This window comes from Mustela putorius, unplaced genomic scaffold (genome assembly GCF_011764305.1).
Source record: "Mustela putorius furo isolate JIRA1106 unplaced genomic scaffold, ASM1176430v1.1 tig00000056_pilon_pilon_pilon, whole genome shotgun sequence".
Classification (NCBI taxonomy): domain Eukaryota; kingdom Metazoa; phylum Chordata; class Mammalia; order Carnivora; family Mustelidae; genus Mustela; species Mustela putorius.
This window is the reverse complement of record NW_025421263.1, coordinates 1,187,709-1,204,278: the sequence shown is the minus strand read 5'-3', so window position 1 is coordinate 1,204,278 and position 16,570 is coordinate 1,187,709. Positions and strand designations below refer to the sequence as shown.

Sequence of the window (16,570 nt, the reverse complement as noted above, 5' to 3'; positions counted from 1 at the left end):
GTGAAGCATTGTAGATATCTAGATACGCTGGCAAATCCCAGACCATTCCTGTTGAAAAGTGGTGAAATAAGACAACTGAAAAGGAGTTAAGATGTGACCTAAGTTTCCAGAAAAATAGAAGACTCATCCCTCCCACTCCTGAAGCAAAGAATTTCATTCACCACTAGAACAAGCATTAGAAGAAAATTTATCTGTAGAGGATAAAACAATTGTTACAACTAAGTAGACTTGATTTACTAAAATGCATTCATGCAATACCCACTTGAAAGACTATTTAAAAATGAAAATAATAGATCTTGATTTTGAAAAGACTGTCCCAGCTAATTTCATTATCCTTGCAAATCTAATCAAGATTGAGTCAAAGGGATGAAAAGTAAAGTCAATAATGGCTTATAATACAGCCGGAAAGGAGTGTTGACCAATTCACAACGGGCAGAGGCATTATGTAGGGCCAAGCAAGATGAGTCGCTTCTATTCCATGGGTGTCTGTGCCCAGCACTACTTAGCGTCTGCTACATGAACTAGTAAAAAGAAGACTGCTACCAACTTAACTTCTTTTTTATCCTAGGATATCTTTGAGTGTTAACTGCATTTACATTTAGATGGGATTAAGCAATTTCCTTCCAGCAGGGAACAAGACACACTGAAGAAATTTATTTTATTTGGAGTCTACACACCACTGGAAGTGCCTTCTGGTAACTCTAAATAAATTCCAAGGGATGACTGGAAGTGTACTATTCATTTACATGAACATCAGAAGTAAAAAAAAAATTATTAAAGTTTGAAGGTTTTAACACCATACTCATCATTTGGCTGCAATCTGCTATTAAAAGCTTTTACTTTCCTTATCTTATTTATAGAAATCTCTTGTAATTAGGCTTGGGAAAGGTATATCACATATTTATTAAAACATCTTTTTAAAAAGGTTCCTTCAAAGGCTTCTTCCTGGGAAGTGCAGTGGCTCCTTTCTAGTAGGGCACATAGCAGCTACGTGCTCTGTTATTTTCTTCAGTGACTTTTAACTCTCCACCACACCCTCCTCTCCAACCTTTTTTTCTGAAGTTGGGGGTCAGAAGTGTTTCCTGCTAGTTAGAGGCCAAAGCCTGGTTTGAAGACAGGACTTGGCCATGCCTCCCCAGGGAGACAGATTACAAACGTGTGCTTGCTGAGTTCATGCCCACAGTGGTGAACAAGACCACTGCCCACTAGCAAGGGTATATAAAGTGGTGAGCAATGCAAATAGATAAAAATCAATGCTGCAAAATTTTGTCATCCTAAACAAATAAACTAGGAAGAAGTCCTTGCATAGTCTGGATGCTTATGTTCGGGAAATGTAATGAGAAGGCCTGGGAACCCAAGGGAAACACTGAGCACCATTCCCTCACAGAGGCTCCATTTCCTAAAAGCACTCATGCAGATGGACAAATGTTATTTCTCACTGGGTGACTGGCTCACAGGGCTGTACTATGAGTCTGTTCAAGCCCTGCTTAGAGAAAACGCTCAATGATCTGCAAGGTTCAAAACCCTGTTGGAGACCCCGATGTCCAGCTGATTTAGCTGCTGCAAGAGAGCTATCTAACTTCCAGAGTCGACTTCTTACAGATGATGAAAGATCCTGCTTGCGGCTACCTCTGGACAAGCCATCACTGGACTTTCTGGAACAGGGATGGGCAGAGTAGGGCAAGGCTGAGTTGCTGCAAAGGGGGTGTCTACTATTGTTACTTCACAAAGTAGTGAGGATTCTAGCCTTGCATGGCTTTGATGGGAGTTGAATCTGGGTGAGCCCACAGCTGGCTGGAGAGCAGGGCAGGAAGCCTCTGTGCCTCTCTGTCAGTGTGATCTGGTCAGCGCTCCAGCCTCTGCACTGACTGGGGTGTTCCTGCATGGGAGGCTGGGCCAATCTTTGCTATTTTGCAGCTGGGGTTTTGTTTTCTCTTAATCTTTAGTTAACTGGTTCTTATCAGAAGATCTGGCAGTACTGTGATAGCAGTGTTTACACATCCACCTGACCCACCCAGAGGCCTGCAGTACAGCTTCAGAGAGAGACTCACAGGGAACTCCAGACTGAAATGGTAATGTGTGAAAAAAAAATAATACAGGACAGAAACTGGACCTACATAAACTAATGGAAGAGGATTAGAAAAGGAATACATGAAGGTGAAAGAAAATCCTTTACATCTGTTACTCTAAATTAATCTAAAATATAATAGTTTGTTTAAATAATAATAACAACAATGTATTCAGTGACTATACCTTACGGAGAAGTGAAGTGAATATCAGCAATGTTCTAAGGAATGGGAGGGAGGAACTGAGAATATCCTTACATGATACCTGTACTACCCCTGAAGCAGGATAGTGTTATTTGAAAGTGGACTTGATTCATTTTAAGTGTATCTAGGGCAACCACTAAAGAATGTTTAAAAAAAAAAAAGTATTAATATGCTGGGAGAGAGGAGAAAATAGAATCATAAAAGGCTCAACTGAAATGAGAAAAGGCAGAAAGAGGGCAGATAAATGAGCAGGGGCGCCTGGGTGGCTCAGTGGGTTAAAGCCTCTGCCTTAGGCTCAGGTGTGATCCCAGGGTGCTGGGATCCAGTCCCGCATCCGGCTCTCTGCTCAGCAGGGAGCCTGCTTCCTCCTCTCTCTCTGCCTGCCTCTCTGCCTACTTGTGATCTCTATCTGTTAAATAAATAAAATCTTAAAAAAAAAACAATAAAAATGAGCAATGAATAGAAAATAATTATAAATACTAATCCAATTATGTATGAGTACTGATTTTAAATGTGAATGGTTCAAAAACACAAAAGAGACTATCAGAGTGGGCAGAAAAACAAGAGCTAACTCTATGTTGTCTACAAGAAACCCATTTCAACTCTAAAGACATATAAAGATTAAGAGTAAAGTTATAGAAAAAGATATAATCTGCTAATACCAATAAGAGATTAAAAATTATGTTAATTTCAAGCAGAGCAGACTTTAGATTAAAGAAAATTATCCGAGATAAAGAAGGGCATTAAATAATGATAAGGGAGTCAATATACCAAGAAGATACAACAATCCTTAATGTGTATGTGCATGTAACAACAGACTGTGAAAATATGTGAAGCAGGGCGCCTGGGTGGCTCAGTGGGTTAAGCCGCTGCCTTTGGCTCAGGTCATGATCTCAGGGTCCTGGGATCGAGTTCCGCATCAGGCTCTCTGCTCAGCAGGGAGCTTGCTTCCTCCTCTCTCTCTCTGCCTGCCTCTCTGCCTACTTGTGTTCTCTCTCTGTCGAATAAATAAATAAAATCTTAAAAAAAAAAAAGAAAATATGTGAAGCAAAATGATAGAACTTCAAGGAGAGATAAATAAACCTACCATTATATTTTATTTATTATTCTTTGAGACATCAACACCCTTCTATAAATGACTGACAGATTTAAAGGCAGAAAATCATAGTTGAACGGAACAGCACCATCAATCAGTTGACTCTAACTGACATTTATAGAATATGCCATCCAATGACAGCAGAATAAACATTTTTCTTAAGCTCATGTGGAACATCCATCAAGACAGAACACAAAGTGGGGGCATAAAACACATTTAAATTTATAGAAATCATACTAAGTATGCTCTTAGACCATAATGAAATTAAACAGAAGTCAATAATAGAAAGATAGCTGAAAAACTCCCAAATAATTGGAGATTAATATACTTCTAAGTAACACAAGGGTCAAAGAATAAATCTCAAGACAAATTTTAAAATATTTTGAAATAAATGAAAATAAAAACATCCAAACTGCTAAAGCAGTGCTTAGAGAGGAATTTAAAGCACTGTATGCGGGGCTCCTGGGTGGCTCAGTGGGTTAATGCCTCTGCCTTCGGCTTGGGTCATGATCCCAGGGTCCTGGGATCAAGCTCCACATCGGGCTCTCTGCTCAGTGGGGAGCCTGCTTCCCTTCCTCTCTCTCTGTCTACTTGTGATCTCTGTCTGTCAAATAAATAAATAAAATCTTTAAAAAAAAAAAAAGCACTGTATGCATACACTAGAAGATATCTAAGATCAATAATCTCAGTATTCATCTTAGGTAAAAAAGAAAAAGATAATTTAACAATCTATAAAATGGTTATAATTTTATATGTTGTTAATCCCACCTATACATTATTATTTTTTTAAAATATGAAGTTCTTCAGAAACTAGAAAAACCAGGTCTTCTCTTTCCCCACAAGAATCTACATGTTTTCCTCTTTTTGCATCTCTGTGGCATTCACTGGCTATGGATAATGTGTTAGGTTTCAAACCTTCCCTTAGAAGCCAGATCTTCAGGTACATATTTTCTCATAACATGGTGCTATAGGTGGTGGTTATTCTTATGGTCTTATAATAATAGAGTCCCATACAGCTTTTTTTTTTTTTTTATAAGATTTGTTTATTTGAGAGAAGAGAGAGCAGAGGGAGTGTATCTTAAGCAGACTCCATGCTCAGCACTGAGCCTGAAGCAGGGCTCCATCCTATGACCCATGAGATCACAACCTGAGCCAAAACCAAGAGTCAGATGATCAACCAGCTGAGCCACCCAGTTGCCCCAGGGTCCCATGCAGCTTAACCAGTGTGGGTGAGTGGCAGTCCCTCTCAAATGTGGGGCAGCGAATACTGCTGGGAGGCTATTCTCACACCCTTCTCTCTCAGCACCTGACCAATCCTGGGCTCTGAGAGAGGTGAGGGCGGGATGAGAACAGGTGGCAGCCAGTGAAGAGAATGAAGGTAGAAGGGAGGCACAATTTAGTTCAAAATATTTTAATATTTTATGTGGAGACGTGCAAGCAGTAGCAGGAGGTGGGCGGAGTGACCAGGACAGGTGCACAGTGCATCTGCTGCAGGCCATGCATTGGCACAGTGCACTGTCCTCACAGCCTATGTCCAGAGGCCCCGCAAAGCCAACTCTTGGAAACCCCCATAGTCCACTTAGCCTCTGCAGACTCTCAGCCCTTCTTTCCCTCCACGCTTCCAAATAGCCTATAAGCAACTAATCTGGCTTTGTGCCACAGTCTATCTATGGTGTTGACAGAATTGCTTCACTTAATACAACAAATTGATCATACAACCTCCTTAGCATGGCTGGGAATAGTATGTAGAACAAGACCTCCCGGCCTCCTCTGTAGGTTTTACATATGGCCTTCATTTGTCTGGAAGACTGTCACCACTCTGACAAATCCTAACTATCCCAAGCTGCCTCACTGGCTCTTGCCCTCAGCCAGCCTTCCTGGTCTGTAGCAGTGGAAGAAGCACTGAGATATCATCCTTCTCCATTAGTCTGTGAGTGCTCCAAAGCCCCAAAGCCTCATGTGCATTATCTTATTTGATTCTCAACAATGCTTTAGGGTGGATTCTATTAGACCTGTGTTACAGATGAGAAAATGGAAGACCCAAATGACAGGTGGCTTGTTAGAGTCTGCTTTCTTCAGAACCACAAGGCTATACTGCTCTCATTTCTCAAATCATATTTGAGAAATCACATTTGAGATTTCTCAAGAAATGAAGAAGTGAAGAATGAAGAAGAAATGAAGAAATGAAGAAATAGCCTTTCTTCAAATCACAGTCTTAGTCATGTTTTGGTACTAACACTAAAAGAAGATGCACAGAAAAGAAAATCCAAATTGCCTCAACACAATGAATGAGTGTCCAATCTCACAAGCAGGCAGGGGAATGTGAATTAAGCCAACAACAATGGGATCAGAGTTTTGCTGTTCATAAAAATTATAAAAAGATTCAGGAATCTAGTAGTGGGCAAGCCTGGGGAAGTAGGCCTCTTAGAAATTACTTTTGAAAATGTGAATTTTTGTATGCTTTTTGGAAATTAACTTAATATCTTTTAATATTAAGGATATACCAATAGTGTGGCCACTTCGGAAAACACTTACACATTTCTTCAAAAAGGCTAAGCACAGGGTTTCCCATATGATCCAGCAATTCTACTCCTAGATACATATGCAAAATTTGAAAAAGGTTGTTCAAACAAAAACTTGTTCATAAATATCCATAGCAGCACCATTTACAATAGCCAAAAAGTGGAAACAACCCAATGTCCATTAACTGATGAACGGATAAAGCAAGATGTGGTATATCCATACAATGAAATATTCAACCATAAAAAGAAATGAAGTGCTGATATCTGGTACATCATGGATAACTTTGAAAACATTATGCCAAGTGAAAGAAGTCAATCCTGAAGGACTATATAATGTGTGGTTCCATATATGTGAAATATCCAGAACAAGCAAATTCTATTATAAAGACAGAAAGTAGGTTAGTGCTTTCCTCAGACCAGGGTAAGGCTGGGGTGGGAGAGCATAATGGGGAGTGATTGACAATGGGCGCGAGGCTTATTTTTGGGATGATGACAATGTTTCTTTTTAAATACTTTTTTAAAAAAATTAATTTTAGTTTTTCAGTGTTCCAAGACTCATTGTTTATGCACCATACCCAGTGCTCCATGTAATATGTGCCCGCCTTAATACCCACCACGAGACTTACCCAACTCCCACCCCTCTCCCCTCCCTTCCTTCCTTTCTTTTCTTTTTTTTTTTTTTTAATGATCTCTATACCCAATGTGCTGTCAAACTCACAACGTGAGATCAAGAGTTATATGTTCTAGGGGCGCCTGGGTGGCTCAGTGGGTTAAAGCCTCTGCCTTCTGCTCAGGTCATGATCCCAGGGTCCTGGGATCGAGCCCCGCATTGGGCTCTCTGCTTGGCAGGGAGCCTGCTTCCTCCTCTCTGCCTGCCTCTCTGCCTACTTGTGATCTCTGTCTGTCAAATAAATAATTAAAATCTTAAAAAAAAAAAAAGAGTTTCTTTAGGGTAAATACCCAATAGTGCAATTGCTGGGTCATAGGGCAGTTCTATTTTCAACATTTTGAGGAACCTCCATGCTGTTTTCCAGAGTGGCTGCACCAGCTTGCATTCCCACCAACAGTGTAGGAGGGTTCCCCTTTCTCCGCATCCTCGCCAGCATCTGTCATTTCCTGACTTGTTGATTTTAGCCATTCTGACTGGTGTGAGGTGATATCTCATTGTGGTTTTGATTTGTATTTCCCTGATGCCGAGTGATATGGAGCACTTTAACATGTGTCTGTTGGCCATCTGGATGTCTTCTTTGCAGAAATGTCTGTTCATGTCCTCTGCCCATTTCTGGATTGGATTATTTGTTCTTTGGGTGTTGTGTTTGCTAAGTTCTTTATAGATTCTAGACACTAGTCCTTTTTTTTTTTTTTAAGATTTTATTTATTTATTTGAAAGAGAGAGATCACAAGTAGGCAGAGAGACAGGCAGAGAGAGAGAGGAGGAGGAAGCAGGCTTCCTGCTGAGCAGAGAGCCTGATGCGGGACTCCATCCCAGGACCCTGAGATCATGGCCTGAGCCGAAGGCAGTGGCTTAACCCACTGAGCCACCCAGGCGCCCCTGGACACTAGTCCTTTATCTGATATGTCGTTTGCAAATATCTTCTCCCATTCTGTTAGTTGTCTTTTGATTTTGTTAACTGTTTCCTTTGCTGTGCAAAAGCTTTTGATCTTGATGAAATCCCAATAGTTCATTTTTGCCCTTGCTTCCCTTGCCTTTGGCATTGTTCCTAGGAAGATGTTGCTGCGGCTGAGGTCGAAGAGGTTGCTGCCTGTGTTCTCCTCAAGGATTTTGATGGATTCCTTTCTCACATTGAGGTCCTTCATCAATTTTGAGTCTATTTTCGTGTGTGGTGTAAGGAAATGGTCCAATTTCATTTTTCTGCATGTGGCTGTCCAATTTTCCCAGCACCATTTATTGAAGAGGCTGTCTTTTTTCCATTGGTCATTCTTTCCTGCTTTGTCAAAGCTTAGTTGACCATAGAGTTGAGGGTCTATTTCTGGGCTCTCTATTCTGTTCCATTGATCTATGTGTCTGTTTTTGTGCCAGTACCATGCTGTCTTGATGATGACAGCTTTGTAATAGAGCTTGACGTCTGGAATTGTGATGCCACCAACTTTGGCTTTCTTTTTCAATATTCCTTTGGCTATTCGAGGTCTTTTCTGGTTCCATATAAATTTTAGAATTATTTGTTCCATTTCTTTGAAAAAGATGGATGGTACTTTGATAGGAATTGCATTAAATGTGTAGATTGCTTTAGGTAGCATAGACATTTTCACAATATTTATTCTTCCAATCCAGGAGCATGGAACATTCTTCCATTTCTTTGTGTCTTCCTCAATTTCTTTCATGAGTACTTTATAGTTTTCTGAGTATAGATTCTGTGTCTCTTTGGTTAGGTTTATTCCTAGGTATCTTATGGTTTTGGGTGCAATTGTAAATGGGATTGACTCCTTACTTTCTCTTTCTTCTGTCTTGTTGTTGGTGTAGAGAAATGCAACTGATTGCTGTGCATTGATTTTATATCCTGACACTTTACTGAATTCCTGTACAAGTTCTAGCAGTTTTGGAGTGGAGTCTTTTGGGTTTTCCACATATAGTATCATATCATCTGCGAAGAGTGATAATTTGACTTCTTCTTTGCCGATTTGGATGCCTTTAATTTCCTTTTATTGTCTGATTGCTGAGGCTAGGACCGCTAGTACTATGTTGAATAGCAGTGGTGATAATGGACATCCCTGCAGTGTTCCTGACCTTAGCGGAAAAGCTTTCAGTTTTTCTCCATTGAGAATGATATTTGCGGTGGGTTTTTCATAGATGGCTTTGATGATATTGAGGTATGTGCCCTCTATCCCTACACTTTGAAGAGTTTTGATCAGGAAGGGATGCTGTACTTTGTCAAATGCTTTTTCAGCATCTACTGAGAGTATCATATGGTTCTTGTTCTTTTTTTTATTGATTTGTTGCATCACATTGATTAATTTGCGGATGTTGAACCAACCTTGCAGCCCTGGAATAAATGCCACTTAGTCGTGGTGAATAATCCTTTTAATGTACTGTTGAATCCTATTGGCTAGTATTTTGGTGAGAATTTTCGCATCTGTGTTCATCAAGGTTATTGGTCTATAGCTCTCTTTTTGATGGGATCCTTGTCTGGTTTTGGGATCAAGGTGATGCTGGCCTCATAAAATGAGTTTGGAAGTTTTCCTTCCATTTCTATTTTTTGGAACAGTTTCAGGAGAATAGGAATTAGTTCTTCTTTAAATGTTTGGTAGAATTCCCCCGGGAAGCCCTCTGGCAATGAGATATCACCTCACACCAATCAGAATGGCTAAAATCAACAAGTCAGGAAATGACAGATGCTGGCGAGGATGCGGAGAAAGGGGAACCCTCCTACACTGTTGGTGGGAATGCAAGCTGGTGCAGCCACTCTGGAAAACAGCATGGAGGTTCCTCAAAATGTTGAAAATAGAACTGCCCTATGACCCAGCAATTGCACTACTGGGTATTTACCCTAAAGATACAAACGTAGTGATCCAAAGGGCCACGTGCACCCGAATGTTTATAGCAGCAATGTCCACAATAGCCAAACTATGGAAAGAACCTAGATGTCCATCAACAGATGAATGGATCAAGAAGATGTGGTATATATACACAAATGGAATACTATGCAGCCATCAAAAGAAATGAAATCTTGCCATTTGCGACAACATGGATGGAACTAGAGCGTATCATGCTTAGCGAAATAAGTCAAGCAGAGAAAGACAACTATCATATGATCTCCCTGATATGAGGAAGTGGTGATGCAACATGGAGGCTTAAGTGGGTAGAAGAATAAATGAAACAAGATGGGATTGGGAGGGAGACAAACCATAAGTGACTCTTAATCTCACAACAAACTGAGGGTTGCCGGGGGGAGGGGGTTTGGGAGAAGGGGGTGGGATTATGGACATTGGGGAGGGTATGTGATTTGGTGAGTGCTGTGAAGTGTGTAAACCTGGTGATTCACAGACCTGTACCCCTGGGGATAAAAATATATGTTTATAAAAAATAAAAAATTAAAAAAAAAAAAAAAAAAAAAAAAAAAAAAAAAGAGTTATATGTTCTACCGACTGAGCTAGCCAGGTGCCCTGACAATGTTTTAAATTAGATTGGGGTGATGGCTGCACAACTCTGGGAATATTCTAAAACAGTTTAAATGACTGAATTGTAGGTACTTAAGTCATATCTCATAAAAGTTGGTTAAAAAAATATATGAACCCTGAGACCCTGAAATCTTTTTGCATAGACATCAGTAGAGATTGATTTGAAAGATGTTTATTTCAGCCTTGTTTATAACTGCAAAAACAGAGGAACATCTTCGATATCCATCAGCAGAGAGACAGTTTATTCATAGGAGGGAATATTATGCAACTATTACTATCCTGAGCTACATCTTTATCTATCCACCTAATGGACATCCCTCCTAAAGTACTAAGATAAGTAAGGAAAGCACGTGACAGGATAATGGGCTTACAAAGTATTGTAAAGTCACACAGGTTCCTCCAAAGGGGGCAAATGCATGTGTTCCTGTGTTAACAGGGTGCAGCATGGCAGGAAACCCGTTTTTCTTTCCCTTTGTTAATCTTTCACTAGTTCCATTGGACATGCACTACTTTTATCACTAAAAACATGTGAAAGCTAAAAAAGAGTATTAATGCTGTGTTCAGCACCAGACTCATATATCCAACCAGCTACTGAAACATCTCAGATGTACCAAAAACACCTAAACTCTCCAAGACAGAGCTAAGATTGTTCTCTCAAAGCTGGCCTCTTCCACCATGTCCTACTCCAGTAAACAGCTCTACCATTGCCTTGTTCCCTAAGCCAGAATCTCAGAATTCTCACCCTCTATCTATGCCTTGCTCCCTCTGTACTGAATTCACTACTCAATGGGTCAGTTTTTCCCAAATAAACCCACTTCCAGATTTACTTTGCCTCCTCCCTTGTTTCACAGCTTGGGACTGGTGCTTGCCTTCCCACTGAATACTACCCAAGGCCCTGGCCTCTGAAGAGACAAAACCTGGAATACCTGTCTCTCTGTCGATGACAGAGTACACTCCTGCCAGGGCCACCCACTTGGGCAGTGGTTGGCCCTTTAGTCTAATCTCCAGTCCTTCCATCCACCCAACTCTGCCAGGTCTGCAGCCTTTATGTCCTATTCTTTTCCAGTCAGATAGTCTTCCTGCTCAATTACCTAACTGATTACTTCCTATCCTATAGATCTCAGCACAAAGCTCCTGTCCTTGGGGAGACTACAGTGAGCTCCCTGACAGGGTGAGGTCTCAGCAATCAGCACCTGGAGCACTCAGCACATTGCAGTTCGATGCTTGATTGAGTGCACAGCTCGCTGAGGTCTTTCTATACACATTAGAAGTCTAAGAGGCAAGAATCTCTGATTTTGTTCCAATCCAAAGGTTGGAACATATCAGACATAAAATCTTGTTGAATAAATGAAATTAAAATGAAGTATGATGTTTAAAAATATATAAATACCATTTCCTCCAGGATTGACTACCCACCTTGAACGCTGCAAATGGAGTTGACCTGAGTAACAGAAACCAGATCATTGAGCTTCACAGGGCCAGTCAGTTCACAGGAGTGAGCTCCGGAGTCCACACCCAAACGGGGCTTTTGAAGCAAGAGGACACTTCGTTCGACACAAACAATCTGACCTGCCAACAGAGACCCTTCAGATTATTGAAGCACTGAAGAAAAAAGTGAGTTATCCTGCCAGTGAAGACAGGGTCCTTTGCCAACCCTCCATAGGCAGAGGGCACAGTTTTGGGGCCCATCCATTGTATCCAATGACATATGCACTGGACAGAAGGGAAATGCTAAAGCCACCAGTGTGCTAAGCAGGCCAAGCACACAAAACTAGATTCAAACTCATTTTAGGATAGTGAATACTGTGGTACACAAATTATACTTCAACAAAACAAAATAAAAATATATAGTTTGGGCAGGATTCTACTTTGATCCCTGGGGAAAAAAAAGAGCTAACTGATCTGTGTATATTTATAATATTCCAGCTTTTTGTTTGTTTTAAAAAGTGATATTCCAGGCAATGGCTTCAAGTGACTTCACCTGTAAGTGTGCCACCAAGAGACAATCCGTGAGCCACCAATGGCATCTTTCACAGGGAGTGTCAGCCCTGTAGGGGTTCTGATTCTCTCCAGGTGGCCCATGACAGGAGCCAGTGAAAGCTGAAGGCTGGTACCATAGGCCTCTTTCACTCCATATACCATGTCCAAGGTTAGCTTCATGAAGGAGCCAGCAGTTCCAGAGAAAGGCAAAGCTACGATGCCATTTTATGGCATCTATCAATCACCACTGGGTCAAACTATGAAGAAGAAAGCATACCCTGGGCTCGGACAGTGTCCCTGAAGAGAAAGCTATGAGAGACAGCTTCGGTGAGTGCTTCCAGAACTTCCTGGCTCAACACACATGAGGGGGCCACACAGACTGGTATGGTTTTGGGGAGGCCAGAGTTATTCTCATCCTGCATCTGGAGGGTGGCATCAGTCACCATCAGCCAAATCTCCCTTTGCTGTGGAGGAAGCAAACTGTTTAGCTACAATTCAAAGACATAGTCAAGTCTATTAACTTTACTAGCTATTCTTATATCCAAAGCTTTAATAAAGCAATTATGTTAGATGATTATTACTAACAATTTTAGTTATCATTTCAACAAATATTTTCAAATATACAATAGACTCTGCGTATCTTGGTCACTAGCCCCCATTGACATGCCTGTGCTCTGAGAGCCTAAACCCTGTACCTGTTTAGAGGGCTCCTTTAGGGGCACCTGGGTGGGTCAGTCATTAAGTGTCTGCCTTCAGCTGAGGAAATGATCCCCGCAAGCCCAGCATCGGCTCCCTGCTCAGCAGAAGGCCTGCTTTGTCTTTTTCCACTCCCCCTGCTTGTGTTCCCTCTCTAGCCACCTCCCTGGCAATTAAATAAATAAAACCTTAAAAAAAAATAAATAATAGCTCCTTTACTAGGATACAATCTGGCCTTTCCTGGCACTACTGTACTTGTCCATGAATTACTCACGGGGACTGTTCTTTTCTCCAGATCACTCTTTCCCATACCTAGAATGTTAATTACCACATTGTTTGATATTTAGTCCATACATGTTCTTCTTTCCTATTAGATCTAAGTTTCCTAAGGATCAGTAATATGAACTGAATGTTTATATCTCACCCACCCCCCACCAAATCCCAATTCATATGCTGAAGTCCTAACCTCCAATGTGATAATGGTAGGTGGGACCTTAGGCAGGTAATAAGGTCATAAGGGTGGAGCCCTCGTGATGGGATTTGTGTCCTTATAAGACAATAATTTCCTCATTCTCCTCTCCACATGGTAAGGATACAAGGAAATATCCTGTTTTAAACCAAGGGAGCCCTCACCTCCATTGTTGGCACTTTGACCTCAGACTTCAGTACTCCAGACTTGGGAGAAGTAAACTGTTGCAGTTTAAGCCACACAGTGCATGGAATTTTGCCACAGCAGCCCAAACTGACTGAGGCAGGAATACTTGTTACTTGTCTCAGACTTTCTATACACTCTGATGTAAAGCAGGTATAAATATTTGTTGTATCTCCAACAAATTTACTTTTTTTTTTTTAAAAGATTTTATTTATTTATTTGACATAGAGAGATCACAAGTAGGCAGAGAGGCAGGCAGAGGGGGTGGGGAGCAGGCTCCCTGCTGAGCAGAGAGCCCGATGCGGGGCTCGATCCCAGAACCCTGAGATCATGACCTGAGCCGAAGGCAGAGGCTTAACCCACCGAGCCATCCAGGCGCCCCACAAATTTACTTTTTAAAAATTTTTTTTCCTTTTTATTTAAATATAATTATGTTAACATACTGTATTACTAGTTTCAGGGGTGCAATTTAGTTTTTTATCAGTTGCATATAAGACACAGTGCTCATTAAATCAAGTGCCCTCCGTAATGCCCATCACCCAGTTACCCTATCCACCCATCCACCAACAATACTCAGTTTATTTCTTACCGTTAGTCTCTGATGGTTTGATCTTACTTTATTTTCCTTCCCTTATGTTCATCTGTTTTGTTTTTTAAATTCCACATATGAGTGAAATCATATGATATTTATCTTACTCTGACTTATTTCGCTTAGCATAATACTCTCTAGTTCTATCCACATCATTGTGAATGGCAAGAGTTCATTCTTTTTTTTTTTTTATTTTTTTATTATTTTTTTAATTTTTTTTTTTTTTTTAATTTATTTGATAGACAGACAGACAGAGTAGGCAGAGAGGCAGGCAGAGAGGGAGGGGGAGGCAGGCTCCTTGCTGAGCAGAGAGCCCGATGCGGGGCTCGATCCCAGGACTCTGGGATCATGACCTGGGCCGAAGGCAGAGGCCTAACCCACTGAGCCACCCAGGTGCCCCTATTTTTTTAATTTTTTATAAACATATATTTTTATCCCCAGGGGTACAGGTCTGTGAATCACCAGGTTTACACACTTCACAGCAAGGAGTTCATTCTTTTTAATGGGTATGTAATATTCCATCATATATTATACCCCACATCTTCTTTATCCAATTCCTCTGTCAATGGACACTGCTCTTCCTACAGTTTGGCTATTGTGAACATTGCTCCTTCTGATCATCGTGCTTTTATCCTCTGGATAACTGTAATTGCTGGGTCATAGGATAATTCTGTTTTTAACTTTTAAGGAACCTATGTACTGTTTTCCAGAGGGCTGTACCAGCTTGCATTTCCAATAGTGTAAGAGGGTTCCCCTCTCTCAGCATCCTCGCCAACATCTATTGTTTCCTGAGTTGTTAATTTTATCCATTCTGACTGGTGTGAGGTGGTATCTCACTGTGGTTTTGGTTTGTATTTCCCTAATGATGAGTAATGTCAAGCATTTTTTCATGTGTCTATTGGCCACTGTATGTCTTCTTCGTAGAGATATCTGTTCATATCTTCTGCCCATTTCTTGACTGGATTATGTGGGGTTTTTTGGGTGTGGAGTTTGATAAGTTCTCTATAGATTTTGGATACTAGCCCTTTATCTGATAAGACATTTGCAAATATCTCCTCCCATTTCATAGGTTGACTTTTAGTTTTGTTAACTGTTTCCCCTGCTATGGAAAAGCTTTTTATCCTGATGAAGTCCCAATAGTTCATTTTTGCTTTTGTTTCCCTAGCCTTTGGAGTTATGTCTAGCAAGAATTGCTGTGGCTGAGGTCAAGAGGTTGCTGCCTGTGTCTCCTCAAGGATTTTGATGGATTCCTGTCCTACATTTAGGTCTTTTGTCCATTTTTATTCTTCTGCATGTGACTGTCCAATTTTCCCAATACCATTTGTTAAGGGACTGTCTTTTTTTCCATTGGATATTCTTTCTTGCTTTGTTGGAGATTAGTTGACCATAGAGTTGAGGTTCCATTTCTGGGTTCTCTATTCTGTTCCATTGATTTATGTGTCTATTTTTATACCAGTACCACATTATCTTGATGATATCAGCTTGATTACAGCTTTGTAATACAGCTTGAAATCCAGAATTGTGATGCCTCCAGCTTTGGTTTGACGTCTTCTTTGCTGCTTTGGATGTGTTTTCTTTCCTTTTGTTGTCTAATTGCTGAGGCTATGACTTCCTGTACTATGTAGAACAACCATACTGAGAGTGAACATCTCTGTCATGTTCCTGACCTTAAGGGAAAAACTCTCAGTTTTTCCCCATTGAGGATGATATTCACTGTGTTTTGTTTTTTTTTTTTTTTTTTGGTATTTGGCTTGTATGATATGGAGGTATATTCCCTTTACCCCTACCCTGTGGGAAGTTTTAATCAAGAAAGGATGCTGCACTTTGTCATTTTTTTTTTAATCAATTGAGAGAATCATATGGTTCTTGTCTTTTCTTTTATTAATGTGGTGTATCACACTGATTGATTTTAAGATGTTGAACCACCTCTGTAGTCCAGGAATAAATCCCACTTGACCATGGTGAATAATCCTTTTAATGTACTATAGGATCCTATTGGCTACTATCTTAGTGAGAATTTTTGCGTCCATGTTCATCAGGGATATTGGTCTGTAATTCTCCTTTTAGTGGGGTCTTTGGTTTTGGGATCAAGGTAATGCTGGCCTCATAGAATGAGTTTGGAAGCTTCCCTTCCATTTCTATTTTTTGGAACAGTTTCAGAAGAATAGGTTTAATTCTTTTTTAAGTGTTTGGTAGAATACCTCTGGGAAACCATCTGGCTCTGGACTCTTGTTTGTTGGGTAATTTTTGATTACGGATTCCATTTCTTTGCTGGTTACGGGTCTGCTCAGGTTTTCCATTTCTTTCTATTTCAGTTGGGGTAGTTTATATGTCTCTAGGAATGCATCCATTTCTTTCAGATTGTTGAATTTATTGGCGTAGAGTTGCTCATAGTATGTTCTTATAATTGTTTGTATTTCTTTGGTGTTGGTTGTGATCTCTCCTCTTTCATGGCTTTATTGATTTGGGTCTTTTTTCATTTTGGTAAGTCTGGCTAGGGGTTTATTGATCTTATTCTTTCAAGGAACTAGCTCCTACTTTTGTTGATCTGTTCTACTGTTTCTTTCTTTTTTTTTTTTTTAATTTCTATATCATTGATTTCTGCTCTAATCTATATTCTGGATTTAG

At 40.4% G+C, this 16,570-nt stretch overlaps 1 protein-coding gene across 4 annotated transcripts in view; it reads right to left on the bottom strand.

Moving 5' to 3' along the window:
- Positions 1–16,570, bottom strand: part of SPIDR (scaffold protein involved in DNA repair) — a 603,350-nt gene that overhangs the window by 10,699 nt on the left and 576,081 nt on the right. For 2 of the 4 annotated variants that reach the window (XM_045081470.1, XM_045081547.1), the window contains exons 15-16: positions 12,283–12,469; positions 11,442–11,597 (exon numbers count right to left, since the gene is read on the bottom strand). In XM_045081470.1, the coding sequence (XP_044937405.1) occupies positions 11,442–11,597; positions 12,283–12,469 (343 nt within the window). The remainder of the gene's footprint in view (positions 1–11,441; positions 11,598–12,282; positions 12,470–16,570) is intronic. The other 2 variants (XM_045081503.1, XM_045081571.1) reach the window with 1 other exon arrangement.